The sequence below is a fragment of the Lipotes vexillifer genome, unplaced genomic scaffold (genome assembly GCF_000442215.2).
Source record: "Lipotes vexillifer unplaced genomic scaffold, Lipotes_vexillifer_v1.1 scaffold172, whole genome shotgun sequence".
Classification (NCBI taxonomy): domain Eukaryota; kingdom Metazoa; phylum Chordata; class Mammalia; order Artiodactyla; family Lipotidae; genus Lipotes; species Lipotes vexillifer.
Window position 1 is genome coordinate 2,128,889 of NW_006776799.1, and position 16,924 is coordinate 2,145,812.

Consider the following 16,924-nt stretch of genomic DNA (forward strand, 5'->3'; position numbering starts at 1 on the left):
AGCAGGAAACACATGTTGGAGTCAGACCCTGGAAGACTTGGAGACTAGGCCAAGGAATCCAGCTTTTATTCTGCATGTCATGGAAACTATCAAGGGCTTTCACTGGGAAATTTATATGAGCAGAGTTCTGTTTTTAGAGCATTAATCTGACAGTGTAGATTGTCATACACTGTCAAGGGTAGGCATAGAGAGCAGCTGGAGGTAAGAATGCTAGCTAGGAGACCTGACAGTAAGCCACATAAACGACCATGGTGCCTTTGCCGAAGAGAAGGAGGGAGAAAAATGGAGAGGACAGAGGCAGTTGTGCAGGTGAAGGGGATGCGAAGAGGTAGAATTAACAAGATTTGATTCTCTTGTTAACAAAAAGAATGCAGAAACAGACGCACATAGAGAAGAGACCTGTGGTTGGGAGGGTGGGAGGGGGAGGGATAGACTGGGGGATTGGGGTTAGTAGATGCGAACTATTACGTATAGAATGGATGGACAACAAGGTCCTGTTGTGTAGCACAGGGAACCATATTCAATGTCCTGGGATAAACTATAATGGAAAAGAGGATGAAAAAGAATGTGTGTGTGTGTGTGTGTGTGTGTGTGTGTGTGTGTGTGTGTGTGTGTGTATGCCTCTATACAAATAAAGCTAGGTATAGAATAGATATAGAACCTGTGCCCTGTACAAGTCAAGGAGTCCCTATTAACATAGAGTACAATGGGACTGCTCTTTCTGGAGTTGTGCAATGATGGTTCTGCTTCCAAGGATGCAGAACAGAGGACTGATTTGAGGAGTGGCTTGGCTGTTTGAAAACCTCCCTCCCAGCTCCTGCATCATTAGAGATTAATTTATTGGGGTTACCATTCTCTAATCCATTAGTATGAATTAGTTCATTCAACTGATCACGGCTGAAGGCTCCATGACTTCCTGAGAAAGTTTAGGAGATGGGGACCTGAAAAATATAAAAGAATAAAGAGAGGAAAGATGTGGGGGGTGGTTTCTGGCAACAAACTTGGCCTATTTCATATACAGGTGAGCTAAGGACTATTCTGCTCTGGGCAGTGCTGGAGAAGTAATTGAAGTCAGCTAGTGATTAGCCTTAAATGTTGAGATGCTCTAGGAGATAGGGAGCCATTGATGGTTTTTAAAGAGGAAAATTTATGGAAATAGAGATCAATCACATCTTCCCATCCCCAAACATCAAATGCTGAAGTTACCCATGGGCTCCTGCCTGGACATCTCTAGAAGGGCATTCCCTTCCTGGTCCCTGTCCTTGGACACAAGCTCACTAATCCGCATCAACTCAATTCAGCACATATTTACTGCACACACATTATATATCAGCACAGTTACAAGTTTCAGAAACAGCTGCTAAAAAGTACTATTCTCTGGCTTCCTCTCTTGTTTTGAATATTTTCTTTCATTTCCTCCCATTTGCAATGCCTTGTGTGACATTCCATCAGGAAGTAAACTTTCCAAGTACTGTCATGTTAGAGCCTTAGGAGAGAACTGATGTGGCCTAGAGTGTTAACAGGAGTGCTCTGTACGATGAGAAATGTATGTTTTCTTTACTCTGGCCAGATTTTTCTAGACCAGAAAGTGAAGGTTTTTTTAAATATTAGCATGTAGTATATTTAACAAAGTGCTTACTGAAAATCCCACAAAATATGTCTTTGCCGCATATTTTTAAAGTACAGAGGCGCTCACCTTGGTTTGTGTAAGCATTCAGTGGTGCATGCTATACTTTATTTTGGCCGCCGTGATACGTATCGGGAGGGTGCCTCTCTTTGGACGCCTGGTGAAATTGGCAAACTGTACATGAAGCTGGTCCAAGGATAAGGTGACTTGAGTGAGTTCTGTACGGGAGCCCTCACTGTCTGCTGTACAAACACATGTCTACATTCACAGTACGATTCATCACGCCTACTGGCAACCGAACCATGCTAAGCCAAATTCTCATCATCTGTTTCTTGGATTATGGCTATAGCTTACCTTCTAACTGTCCCCCTCATTCCAGGCTCTCCCACTCCCCTCCAGCCTCCATATTCTTAAACAAAATCAGACCTTGTCTCTTGAATTTTTAAAAGCCTCCAGCTTCTCTGCAGGGCTGGATGGCAGCGATAATTTTCATCAAAGGTCAGACCGCCCCTTAGATATATTAGAATATACATAAAGAGTTGGCTGGGAAGGAGATAAGTGAGGTTTCAAAAGTCATATTTAGCATCTCTAGTGCCTTGAATTCCTTTTGAAAATTTAAATAATATTTATGGATTAAGTGAGATGTATGTTTATTAAAAAGGGGGATACTGATCTCCAGAAAGAAGTCCAAACTTGTTCTGTCATTCAAGGTCCTACATGGTGCGGTTCACACTACCTTTCCAGAACAATCACCCAACTTGCTCTTGCTAGAGTTCGTACTTGACGTTGATGATACAAACAAGCGTAGGTCTTTGAGGGACTTTTTGTCTGGTTCTGGAGATAGATGCGAAACCTAATTTCAAGTGGTCTTGGCTGTGTTATCATAGAGATACAAGGGGGAACAGTGGAAGGGGTCAATGTGTGGAACAATGGAAGGGGTCAACAAATCTGCTTGGGGGGAAGTGTTAAAGCTCCAGAGATGCATCACAAAGAGTTAGTAATAATCACCTCCTGGACATTGGAGGGAAGACCAAGACAGGCAGAAAAAAATAACGCTCATTGACTTTGAGGCATGTACCTACTGGGATTTTGGGTGATTGTGCATTGTCCAAAATGCAAACTGAGGTAGAAGAGACAAGAAGTTATGGGGTTTTATACTGAAATTTATAGGAAACTACAGAATTTTTTTTGGTGGAGAGAGGATAAACAGATGTATTTTTTAAATAAAAATGAAACTACTAGAAATCCAGAGCAAGACTGGTAGTAGTAGAAAGAACAGTCAAAAGGCTATTGTAATACTCCAGGAGAGAGATGGCAATGGCCTGGATGAGGGCAGTGCAGAAAAGACAGAGGTGGATTTAAGGCAGATTTTGGAGGAGGAATTGAGAGGACTTAGAGACCCTATAAGCTCTGATGGAAAAGATGAATTAAAGGTGGTACTGTGATATCCAACTGTGAACCCGTGTGTAAGGTGGTACCATTAGGTGGGATGGAGAATGTAGTCAAAGGAGCAGATCTCAGCGGAAGGTGGGAGTTCTGCTTTGAACATGTCGAGTGTGAGCCGCCTGGGGGACATTCATGTTGGAATGTACAATACAGAATCTGGAGCCTACAAGGGATTTCTTGGCAGGAGACATCCATTTGTGGGTGATGATGGAAGACAGATGTAAGTATTATCCAGAGTGGCATTTGATATGAGAAAAGATGAAGCCAAAGACAGAACTGTAAAGAGGATCTTCATTAAGGAGAATTATTTTTTAAATCAAAAATAAATTTTAATTTGAGAGATTAACTCTGTTTTTCTATAGAAAAAATTTAAATATGTTATAAAAAGAATCCCTATCTGAAATAGCCATACATAGACTTATATAAAAGTGACTAGGGCATTTGCTCTTAAGTTAAGGGCAATATATCTAAAACACAAAAAACAAAAACAGAGCTTTTGTATCTCGCCAAGTCTGTTCACCAGCAGTAGCACAGTAGTAAGTTTGATTTGGAATTGACTCTGTGTTCTTGCCATCCCTTTTATCTTTGGGAAGCTAGCGTTCTATTCATTTCTAAGCCACTAATTATTTTATCAGTTTCAACATTCACAATTTTTCACATTAGAATTGATGTATGTTATAGTTTAATTAGCAGTAATCAGTTTTCTTAGTGGTACGTAAAGTGATTGTGTATCTTACAGTCTTTGGCCTGTTCGATTCGAAGTCATATGGTAATTGCTTTGTTCTTGCCCCTTTCGAGAAGGATGTAGTGAAATGGCCCACTCTGCTCCCTGCTGTCCTGCTCCCCCTGACCTGACTTAGCGGTCCTCCATGAGGCCACAGCCCCCTTGTGAAAAGCCAGGAGCAGGGTGACAAGGGCTCAGGCCAGGCACTCAAACCCTCTTATCCCGGGGTTTTGCAGGCCCTGAGAGAGCCGGGGAAAGCAAGAACCCACTGAACCTCATAAAACCCAAGCCCTTTTCTTCACAGAGGGCCACCCCATATCACTCGGGATTCTGGTTGCAAGCAGCAGGCACTGAGTCCAATGGGATTTATTGGAAGGAAATCTGGTGCTGACACCACCTCTAGTGAGATTTATTGGAAGGAAATCTGGTACTCACAGAATCAACAGGAAGCAGAAGGAACAGGTTTGGAAAAGGGCAAGACCAAGGGAACCCAGACCGTGGAGCTCTGGAGTATTCTGGCCAGGATGTCAGACACCGCTGCATGTTGCCCCTCGTTAATCCTGTCCCCTCAGCTTTGCCTCCTGGCTCCAGAGACAAAGCCCCTGTTAGGAGCAAAGCCCCTGTTAGGACACTGCCCAGATCCTGCCTGTGTCCTGGTCACCAGGAAATGGAGAGCAGGAAAATGTCTCCCCAGGGCGTCAGGAGAATAAAGTAGGGTCCAGCAAGGCGCCAATACAACAGTAGTGCAAGGGGAATCCCGCCCCCCCAAGACAGAAAGGGGGTTTGATGTTGTATTGCCAACAGTGACGAACGGTCCCCTGCACTTCCTTTCCAAAGTCTCAAATTTGTGAGGCCATCAGAGCAGCTCAACACTCAAAGGACTGTGGCGTATTCAAATTGGTGACATTGACTTCATTCTCAGCCACTCACTGGTGGAGGAAACTAACCTTTTGGGAGCTCATATAAGGGGTGAGGCCTTGCACTAAGTATGTTATATGTAATTGCTGCCAAACATGCAATTACTTGTGTTTAGACATTGAGAAAATCTTAAGGAAGGAGAAGTGATGAGCAAACTTTTTTCCAACTAGAGAGAAAGAAGGCAACAACTGCAGACGGTAGAACTTGGGTGCTAAATAAAATAATTTCTAAAAGATGCTGTTGTTTGAAATTAGCCCCTTGGGCTGACAGGCAATTAACTTCTGCCAGTAGTTTAATTTCTCTTGTGTACCTGGTACAGGAAACTGTACATGGGTGGTAATTTTTTTCCCTCCAATCTCAGAGGAAATGTAACCGGGTATGAACTAAGTAGCACAACTCATATATCAGTAGTCTGTAGCGGTTCTACATAAATCCTTTTCTTTAAAGTTATTTAACTGTTTTGAAAATGGTTTCAACAGAAGTAATTCCAATTGCACCAGAAAGGAAACCAGAGTCTTAAAGAAAAATATACTCTCTTTGCTGAGCAAGGCAAACATATCAGTATGCAGAGAAACAAACCAGTCTCTTGTGTTTTATTTCCTTAACAAATCCACTGAAACACTCACTTTCTGTCTTTAAAAGGATGATAGACAAAGAATTCTGTGGCCACTCAAAATTAATGCCTACAACTGGTTTGTAACTACTTTAAAAAGGCAGGTACTGTTTTTAAAATTTATTTCTCTTTTATTCACAGTATCTCATTACGGGACTTTGCACATATTATAAGAACTCATTAGAAAAAAAAAAAAAGAACTCATTGAAAACATACTCTCTGGGCAAGTATTTTCTATTTTAAGAATTAGATAACCTGCTGTTTCCCCACCTACTTCAAAAATAAACTAACACACTTCTATCACAGTCTAGCCCTTTTTATAGCCAGCCCCTTATAGAATAATATATTTCCTAAAAGCTCTGAGTGGCACTGTCTGTCATGACGTTGCCTTTGATTCTATCAGGATTTTTTAAAACAAAAATCCTTATAGCTGCGAAAGATGAGAACTTGATACTATTTAAAAGCTGACTAGCCAAAGTCATTTGGTGAAACTGACTTCGTTTTAAGAACTAAAATATGTGAATGTACAAACTAGGTGGTTCTAATAAAAGCACAATTGTTTTCCATAGTCAAATGAGCTGATAATAAAGTAATTTAGACCTTGACCTATTCCACCTTTTGGGTCTCTGGAGTGAGATGGAAGAATCTATTTGTTGTTAGTTTTACTTCCCCAAGATCTTTCCGTGGCTCACCTTCCTGACCACTCTATTTAAAATTTCACCTCTTCCTCCCCTTATCAACATGCCAAATGTCCCTTTTCAGCTTTCTCTGTCCCCATCCCACTTACCTGACACAGTGTATGTTTTGTTTATTTATTTGTTTGCAGTTTTTCTCCCCTAACTCATGGAAGCTCCGTGACATGAGCACAGAATTTTTTTTTTTTTTTGGTCTGTCTTGTTCCCTGTCCTGTGCCTGGCACCTGGCACATAGTAAGTGCTCAGTAAATATTTTCTGACATACAAGCTAAGGCAACATTTGTTTGACGGTTTCTCTGTATGGATGTTTGCAACTCTCCTGGTGGTTTAAAAAGCAATTTCGCATCAATACTTTTGTTTATTCTCACAATAAATTTGTGTTTTGAGACAGGGTTATTATCCCAATTCAGCAAAAAGGAAAAGGAAAAAGGCCTCAGAGAGTTTCTACGAACTATGTAAAGTCAGGGGCTGGCAAGTGGTAGACTCCAGCCTTGAACTCAGACCAATTACTTCCCTTGCAATGTTGCTCCCACGCAAGCTGCGAATCTGTCTGGCTGAAGGAATATAGCAATGCTTTGTAGTAAATGTTGCTGGTCAGGTCTCAGGAGAGTGTATTCCACAAAATAAATAAGAATAGAGTGTGGGTGTAGCATATATAGTCTTGATAAATAAAGCAGCCCATCTGTTTAGCTCTCAAGGGTGTGAAACCTAACTTCTTCTCAGTTGAGTGTTACATGCGCTGACCTCCGGGAATTGGGAGAGTGAACCATGCGATGTCCACCTCTGAGAGCCTCCACACACCCCTCCTTACCCTGCAGCTGAGCAGCGCACCTGCTGTGCTTCAGGCTTTTCTCCACGGCATTTCTGTTTCATGACAGCTGCGGGTAGGGAGGTAGTGTGCGTAATGGTTAAAGATCAGATCAGATCAAAACATGCAGAACCAGACAAAACTTGAAGCTCAACACGGTTGGGAGTTTCTTTGGGGGAAATCACTGTCTTCTCACCTATAAAATTAGGTTGGTAATACCAAGTTCGGATACATAAATCAGATGATACAAGTAAAGCATTCATCACTGCTTTAGTTGTTATTATTGTATATCTCACGATCTCTTCTACTAGATTATAAGATCATAGAAGGTAAGGCACGCTACTGGCTTTATTAGTTTGCTAGGGCTGCCATAACAATGTCCTATAAACTGGGCAGTTTAAACTGTAGAAATTGAGTGTCTCACAGTTCTGGAAGGTAGAATTCCAAGATCAAGATGTTGGCAGGGTTGGTTCCTTCTGAGGGCTGTGAGGAAGAATCTGTTCTGTGTCTGGTGGTTTACTGGTCAGCCTTGGCACTTGTCAGCTTGCAGAAGCATCCCCCAGTCTTCACCTTCATCTTCAATGGCATTCTCCCTGCATGTGAATCTGTGTTTAAGTCTCCCCTTTTTATAAAGACACTAGTCCTGCTGGACTTGGTGCCTGCACTACTCCAGCGTGCCCTCATCTTAACTAACTATATCTGCAATGACACTATTTCCAAATAAGGTCACATTCTGAGGTACTGGGGGTTAGGATTTCAACATACAAATTTGGGGAGGGGGACACATTTCAACCCATAATGTGGTCTTTGTCACCTTTGCATTTGTTGTATTTACTTGTATTTAGTAAGTGCCAGGGAATGGCTGCTGAATCCATTGGATTTAAAAACTTGTCCCTGGAAGGTTCAGAGATGGAGCTACTTCCCAGCAGATTAGTGGCCTTTTGAAAATTGCCTCTCCATCCAAGGTTTACCAGAAGAGGAAACTTCCCTCCCGCTAGTGCCTCACTGGGCTTTGTGTTAGGTCTTTGGGTCAGGAAGATACATCGTGTCGAGGTGAATATTTTGTTCAGGACCTTCTAAGCTGGCTTTTAATGGGAGGATAGCAGAAATATCTATATAAAGATTTAGATGTGTTATTTATAATTTAACACGTTAAAGGTCTGTTTGTCTAAAGATCTGGGTAGCAGTGTACTTTTCAAAATTTTAAGTGCACATTTTTGTCTCACAGGTATGTGTTAGTAATAATGCATTAGTAATAACTGTGTTAATGTGTTAATAATAATGACAGTTTTCCTCAAAAGTGTTTTACATTCTTTCCAATATGTATTTAGTGTGATTATAAAGTAATGATGTTGGTTCCACAATCTACACACATGCATATAGATTACTGTATTTCAGTATCTAAATTGCAATACTATACTTTACATATCCAAATTTTTAAAATGGGTATTCCTTCCACAAATCACTTGCTTAATATAATCAAGAACTTTTACAGCTGCTTTTCAGGCTATACGTATTTGTTTGGGCATTTAAATATGCATATATAATGCATTCTCTAAGTGGTTAGAGCTGAAATTTTGAGTTACTATAAATCTCAGGATTTATTGTGATGGAAATGGGACTCTCCATAGAGCTTTGGATCTTATAGAACATCTGTAAATATCACTATTTGTTGAATGAATGGATATATGAATGAATGATGTGGGTGGAGGAAGTGAAGTCATTTCTTTTAAACTCCATTTGAGCCAATGGAATCAATATAATACTTGAGTGAAGGTAATATATTTAAAAACCATGGAAGCAAGTTTTAATTTTTTATACTGTTTTATTCCTGTAAGTTGGATTTTCTTGTGACTCTTTGTCTTGCCCCTCCGTCCTCTACACTGTGACTGATGATTTCAAGCACTCTGCACTGAAAGGGACCTCCAAGAAAGGCAGTTTGGGAGGAGAGAGAGAGTAGGAGCACATTTGAGTAGGGCAGGAAGGGCACTGTGACATCTGGCGGTGGTGGGCGACTGGTACCGTTTGTTGGTGCTCATTAAATTCACATTAATGCATGAACTGCTCTGAATGTGTAAATGCCATTTCAGGTTGGTTGCTGTCTCCCAGGCCAATGGCAATGACTTTTGGGGCCCTACCCCACGTTGTTTACTTGCCAGTGGCATTTGACCTGGGGTCAGACCTGTATTTAACCCTTTCCTGTAGGTCAAAACCAAATTAATTTGGTGAGAATGAAATTGGAAATGAGTCGTCTGTACAGCAGGTGTCCCCTGTGGAGAATGTGCTACAGGTGGAAACATTTTAAGATCTGTTCCTGGCCCATCTCCGAAGAAGCTTCAGAGGTCAGAGAGGCAATTCCAAGACATCCCATGTGGTGAGGGCCTGGAGATGGATGTAGCAGGTGCCGACTCGGGGCGGTTTTCTCAGAAGCGTGGGGTACTTTCAAAGAGGCCCTTTTTGGAGATAATATATTCATGTATTCATGAACGTATATCTTGGGCATTCATTGTGGACTGATTTACTTAGAAGCCGCCCTAAATGATTGGAACTTTACCCTCTGCCCCTACCTCCCACCATCAGCCAGACACTTTGATTTGAAGGAAAGAATATAATGCATTTCTCTCTTTCTTTTTTCTAGAGGATGAGGATGATGAGGAAATGGTAGAACCTAAAGTTGGCCAGGATTCAGAACTGGAAAATCAAGACAAAAAACAGGAGGTGAAGGAAGGTATGGTGTGGGAGCTAAATTGCATCATCATTTTATTGCTGTCTTTTTAACCAACATAAGGGGCTATAGAGGTAAGTAAAAATTAAACGTATACCTCCTGCGTGGAAGGTTTTCTGTGATTGATCAGTACATTACATTTAGCAACATAAACTGTAATCCTTTATTTTTTTGACTGACAGAAGCAAATAAAATACGAACCATCCACAAGTCCAGCAACAAGTCCAGTCACACTTCCAGTAAAATTATTACTAAATAGCGGTAAAATAAAACACTTGTTATCAATTGATGTGTTATCTAGTTCACGCCATCATATATTCCTAATGATAACAGTAAAGGAAAGGAGCAGGTATAATTATTATGTCACTAAATTCTGAGGTTTATTCATGTGATCTACAGAGAAACATTAACCGTGATCATCACTATTAACTATACTATTAAAAGTTTTCCTCCACACTCTGCCCATATCAGAAGGAGCATATCAGAAGGAGCAGCCTTTACATGCTCCATGCCTTTACATACCAATGACTAGTATTTATTAGGGGCCTACTAGGTACTTGGCTCTCTCCTTAACGCTCCAGAGATAATATGTACCCTTCGCAACATCCTTTTGAAGCAGATACTATTATTTCCCCTATTTTATAGATAGAGAAATAGGAAAAGAGAGGTTTAAAAATGTACCCATGGATACATAATGTGTAAGTACACGATCCAGGATTTGGAGTTGATTCCAAAGCCTATACACTTGCTCACAAAGCCATCCTCCTGTAATAGCACTGGATTTCAAAAAACAAGAAAGCAATAATGAAAAAAGAAAAGAAAGGGGAAGGCAAGAAATACTATAGCTGATGTTTCCCTAAAAATCTAATTTTGTGTCCCTTTGAGATTTTCAGCCTATGGAGAAAAAGAGAATTTTGAGATTATCATTCTTATTGAGAAATGGAGTGTCCATGAGAATGGAGTGTAGATTAAAAAGATTCTTCCATATTTCCTACTAAATGTCCCAAGTTTAGAGCAACATAAATCTAATTAGAATTTCATTTGATTTTTAAGTTTTTGATTTGCCCGTGGCTCTGGCGAAGCGCATGGCACATGGTTGTCCCCGGGGACTTTGTAGGAGTGGGTATATACTGGTCATAGGGACTCACTTCAACCTGCCCAGGCATTGAGTGAGGTGGATTACTGTCAAGTTCTAGGGTACGGCTGTAGGCAGGCAGTAGATTCAGCATCTTTAACAGTGGCATCCACAGAAGGCACAAGTTCCTCTTTCTGAGAGATTCTAAAAGGATTTGATTGAAGCAAGTTCACATTTAAACCTCCTACTAAGAACATGTATATATTTAAGCTGGTGAATAGAATATCATTAACACAGGTGTAGCAAGAGACAAAATAAGTCAAAGTTTACTAAAATCCCCTCACCCTCTTTTTTTTTTTTTTTTTTTTTTGCAAAATATCCTTAAGATGTACTGTGTGATAAGGAGCCAGGGTGTATTTTGTGTGTCTTGGCACGGATTCCCTCCTGCCCCCCAACCCCAATCTCCAAATTCTCTTCTCTGGCAAAGCATTGCAACCTCCTTCTTAAGTTCTGAGCAAAAACACCCTCCAGTTTTAACTCTCACTCATGCTTCATGGAATTGATTAAAGTCCTGTTAAAAGTCCAAGAGAAGTTTGAAAGTGCATTTCCTGTTACTGCCGCGCCGTGCATCTTAAGTCTCTATTAATCGCTTTTCTGCAAATTAGCACATAATGGGTTAAAAGCATGTTTATGTTGGCATCAAACTCTCTCTGGCTATTTTTTTTTAAAGCAAGACAGTATTTTGCAAACTTTTTAAAGAATCTCTAGCAGATACAATCGTGGCGCCATTCATACAGCTGCATGGTAGTCAGGGCTGTGTCAGCACTTCCATAGGAACCCTGAGTTTCAGGGATTTATTACTTAGCCGTAAACATTTGCTCTGGGCTGAAACTTGACATACACAGTTTCAAACCAGGGAACACATTTTTGAGAAATCTGGCCTTTTTTGGGGTTAAAAAAAAAAGTGCTGAGGGGGAGATGGGAAAAAAATCAGTGCTCACTAGCTTTTGACATTTTCGCCCATGTGACATCAAAAATGCATTAAACAGTAAAGAAATATGGGTTTGATTTATTACTCTTCTCACTCTTTTTTCCACATCAGAGTAGGGAAAACAGCAGGTAGCTTTTAGCTTTTAATAAAATTTTAGGAAATTTCTATATGTGAGTGTCCTAGTATCTTCGTGTTTAGAGATTTAAAGCAACAGAATTGGAAACGTGACTCTTGTAAATGCACATTAACTCATAAACCTCACATTAACTTCAGAGAAGGACATCATTCTTTATTAGTTTGGTTTGGTTTTCTTGCTCTTGTTTTTGAACTGATTTCACTGTAAAATTCAGTAAGAGCTACTGTCCCTATTTAATCCGATTGAATATTTAAGTTATGTGGGCTTACTTATTTATCTTTTAATCTTTTCGATGTATTCTTGAAAAATATTTAAGAGATGTAATTTTTATATTGAAATTTAAAGCTACATCATTGAAACAAGGCAAGACACTTCTGAAATGGATATTTTAAAAATTACTTTTGACCTAAAGATGAGATTGTAAAATACTCAATATAAATTGTGGATTCCATTAGGGATTTTACATTTTTACAGAGAAAAAAAATCCAGGAACTCTAGAAATCAAAAGATATAGTGTCTAGTAAATAGAGTAAATCAAAAAGAAATTGAAAAAGTATGTATTCAGGTCAATAAGAAAACTTAAGAAGCATAGCAAATAGGATAGAATCAACATGAGAGACACATAAAAAAGTATTTTCATGTACAGTACCAAGACAAACTAACATTTCTATAATGAAAAGAATTAAAAGTAGACCCTAAAATAAAATTCATACTAGATTTTAATTTTGCAGGCCATGAATTCATAGAATGAGGCAGTTCTCTAAACTTTGAGTTTCATGACTCTAGTACATTGTTTTCGTACTTCTTATTCAAGCTAAATATAACTGTTCAGGTAAATTTTGGTAAGTTTGAAAATTGTGCTGTCATTGGCTCATATGTAAGTCATATCCATGTGTACTACTTTTCCTGAAGAATCTTTATTTCTTAAAAAAGGTCACCTTAAATGCATAAAATATTGTTAGCTCTTGGCAGAAATACCCCATGTTGCAAAAACAAACAACAAACCTTCTATAATAGCAATTTCTGCTTAACTTGTAAGAAAAATCAAACATTATCATTGCCCTTGTTTTGCTCTGTTACGCCTGTTGCTGTTAAATTACTTCCTACCTTTTTATGCAGAGAAGATGTTGAAAATAATTCTTTAGGTTCCAGGGATAGGGAAAAGCTGAAGAAACAGAGATTTTAGGGAGAATTTGGGGTCTCTCCTGGAGTAATACAATTCTGATTTTAGTTGTTTATGCTTATATTTTAAATTTTGTGGACTCCATTAATCAACTAATTTTTTTTTCATGAAATATGATGTCTGGAGAGGTTTTACCTCCAAATACAGATTTTGGTTGTGGTTCCTGGATACTCCATTATGTTTTCATTACATTGTAATAACACATCAATTTAAAGGCTTTTAAATATGAGAGGTTTGGGGTTTTAGCGAAAATAACTATAGCTCTGTTTAACTCCTAAGTTGAATATTGTTTATGACTTTTAAAAAGTACTCATCTGCACATGCATCTTATTATTTTGTGCTAACAAATCATGTCATTTGATCCCTGTTAGACATCAAAGCTTAATATAAAATATGTTCTTTGTTTTGCTTCAGTAGCAATTTAATTTCAAGCCACATATTGTATTGCCAAACATAATATCTGGAGACGCTGCTGCTTCACTTACCTGAACTTGGCCTCGGCAAATACACTTTGATCAGCCATTTATGTTTCTCTTAGAGAAGAAGGTGTATGTCTTGAAAGCTGAGACCAAAATGACAGTAAGCTACAGGGAAGAAAAAGATTACAGAAAATTACACAGGAACCGTTTTTTATTCAAGGTAATGGACCTGTAAGGAAATATACAGGTGGAATACAAGTAGCTCAAAAAGATAAACAGAGAATAGAATAGATATTCTTAAAATGTAAAAACAGGAATAAAGGGGAAAAATTCCTATTTCTCTGCTTAATTTCAAGTGTGTCTCGAGTCATACATCAGCAGTGACAAAAGCCGAGCGAAGCTTTTAAAATAAGACATTCTTCTTGGTCCTGTAGCATCCTTGTTTAGTGAAGTTTATTTATTTATATAACAGTACTGACCAAAACAAAAGGACCCTAGCGTTTTCCCCTTTACCTAGTTACATTTATTAGTTTTACTGTTTTCTTGAACTTATATCAGGGTGAAAAAATTCAAATGCCTCATTTATGGGTGTTTTAGAAAGTAGACTAGTTATATATAACTGCTAATTATTGAATGCTGAACTATTTGTCAGTATATTTAAGTCTTAAACCAGACTTAAAGTTTAGGTATCATTGCCTCATTTTATGGATAACGCTGCGGCTTAGAGAGCTTTCATTGATTAAAGAATCCAAGCTAGCAAATGGCAGAGTAACTCTGGGATTCCAGGTTGGTTTTGTAGAGTTCTTGTTATTTACAGTTTACACATTGCCCACTTTACCATTTCTCAAACTAGTGTCTGTGCAGCATTGCTCAGCAGATGTTGATGGAGGTTTTTGGAGAGTCCCAATACATATAGGCACATTTAGGGCTCTGGAAACTTCAGCAGCAAAGAAATATTTCCGGCTATATTTAGGGCTGCTAGAAACACCGGGGTGAGCTGTATTTGGAGATAATCTTCTGCTGTAGTGGATGAATCATGTTTTTCAAGGTGTGAATCAACTACGTCGTAATCATTCTAATTTCTTGTACAAATACAGACCCTGGAGTCTTTCCAGACCTCTATGCCTTTCAGTCTGGGGCAGGGGAGGGGAGGCCAGAAGGGGAGAGACATTATGAACATTAAAAGCTTGAGATCTACTTCCATGGCTCTGCAGGAGGGCTTCTTGACAGTTCAGATTTCTCAGGACAGTGGCTTCAAGATACCATTAATCAAATCAAATAACACTTCCATAAAACATTATGCTATAGGTGGCTATACCTAAATTTCCTCTGACCATGTGGCCAGGTAGAAATCGGTCCTGGTTATGAGGATGGTTGTGGAAGTGTTTGGGAAATCCTGTGGGTGAGTCATTCCACCAGGGACCCCTATGATTTTAATGCACTACCTTCCTCTTGTAGCTTAAACTCCAGGAGCTTCTGGTCCTACTGGAAGGGTAATTGATCATTTATGGAAGTCTCTCTGCACAAGAGTTGAACTGGGGTTCCTGAAGAACCACAAAGGTTCAGCTGACAGTTTCTGCCCTTAGGGATTTCTCACTCTGGGGGAGTTCCTAATCCTTCCTCTATAGTTTTATGTAAACCCTGCTACTGAAGGAACAGTTTATATAACCTAATCGTGACTCTGAGGTGAGCTGACTTTCAGACACTATGACATATTGCTAGTTATTTAATCTCTCTTTGCCTTATTTTGTATCTTCAAATTTAGTCTTGTAAGATTAATCATGCTGGAAAAGTAAGGCATAATAACAAGTATGAGGTGTCTTATAGCATTTATTTGTTCCACGTGTTTGTTTAAAAGCAGAAGATATCTTGGGTAAAGGTGGGTTTGGAAGGAAGGACACGTTTCAGTTTTTGAGGAGAATCTGTATAGCAATCAATCAGCCTTATCAAGTGACTATCTAAAATAAAATGAATTTATCAGTAGAAAGAGGAAAGGTGCTATCTAGATCATATTACAGATAGTTCTTAATTATTTAGTATGCGCAGCTTTACAATCTAATATACATGATTTTATAGATTTCTCTGTTATGTACTATTTGAGCTGTTTTTCAAGTTCAGTTCTAAAGAAAATAACGTTCAGAACTCATTGTTAAAACACACCAATCATTTTCATTTGTAATATTTTTCAACTCTTCAAAATAGTAATTAGTCCAGATATGAAATCTTTTGGTAAAATTGTCAGTGAAGACATCTGCAAAAACCTTTGATGTGAATTTAAGAGTAATTTAGAATTAATATTAACAATGGTTTATTTCACTGTGTCTTATCACTCTTTTGATAAGCAGTGTCTTTCAAGAGTTGGATTCCTCTTGAAATGTTTTAATTATCCCTTTTTTTTTTTTTTTTTTTTTCTTTCCCAACAATCTCTTTTACATAAATAGCTCCTCCGAGGGAGCTGACAGAGGAAGAAAAACAGCAGATCCTTCACTCAGAGGAATTTCTCATCTTTTTTGATCGGACAATACGGGTAATTGAAAGAGCGCTGGCAGAAGACTCCGATATCTTCTTTGACTATAGTGGTCGAGAGTTAGAGGAAAAAGATGGGTTAGTTTCTTGTGTGCATTTAAAAAAATACTGTGATAAGTTCTCTGTTGATTCTAAATTCACTTATGTTTTGAGTAGGCAAGTTCCAAGCCTAACAAATCAGAGGAGTATGAAATTCCAGAGCTGATCTTGCTGAACAGCTTTGACTGAGGGCTTTGGTTATGACTTCTGGCTTAGAGTTTCCTTGTAATTATCATGTGCTTCCATGAAATGCTTTTGAACTTGATATCTGGGGAACAACCCAGGTGATAGAGACTGGCAGAGTCATGTACTTTGTCCTCTGAGAAAACATAAGCAGCAAAAGGAGATTCGTGTTATATCCAGTAGATCTATTTTTGATGTCTAAGCAAACAGGAAGCCGAAGAAAATAAACATGAGATATGGGAGACCTTAACTCATGTGGGAGACAGCAAACAGAGACTGGCAACTCTTTCCTCTTTTGATGCCATAAGATTATGTGTATATGCCTTTTAGGAAATACAAGTGCCATTTACTTTTAACTAACCATTAGAAGTAAATGGCCCCAAATGACTTTCCCTGTGACTGCAACATATGTATTATATTCGGCAGGGGCTGTCAACCGTCTTCGTGTGGATAATTGGAGGCGCTTTATGAGCTTTGTGAGAGATATAGCTGGTTTTTAGCCACCAATTTCTTTTGCCCAAGAACAATATGAAAAGATGAGATTACCTGCCTTTTTCATTAGACCTGACATTTTACTACTTCTAAAATTCAAATACATTGTCAAAGGCCAACCTGTCATCATTGAAGATGCTCAAGGCAATGTAACCGTGGCTCTGAAAACAGTTTCAAAAGGGAGTTCTAAAAATGTTCTAAACAGTCGACAGCGTCGTTAGACTACATCGAAGAGAATAATATTTGGAATATATGTGTTACATTTGTTTTCTTTTAAAAAGCCATTACTCTACGGCTCAGTTAGGTTTCTGAGTCCTCTTTCCC

At 38.9% G+C, this 16,924-nt stretch overlaps 1 protein-coding gene across 4 annotated transcripts in view; it reads left to right on the plus strand.

The window, feature by feature from the left end:
• The window catches only part of DYNC1I1 (dynein cytoplasmic 1 intermediate chain 1), a 338,688-nt gene that overhangs the window by 191,668 nt on the left and 130,096 nt on the right, over nucleotides 1-16,924 (plus strand). For all 4 annotated transcript variants that reach the window (XM_007450661.1, XM_007450660.1, XM_007450662.1 and 1 more), the window contains 2 exons: nucleotides 9,470-9,559; nucleotides 15,802-15,964. In XM_007450661.1, coding sequence (XP_007450723.1) covers nucleotides 9,470-9,559; nucleotides 15,802-15,964 — 253 coding nt within the window. The remainder of the gene's footprint in view (nucleotides 1-9,469; nucleotides 9,560-15,801; nucleotides 15,965-16,924) is intronic.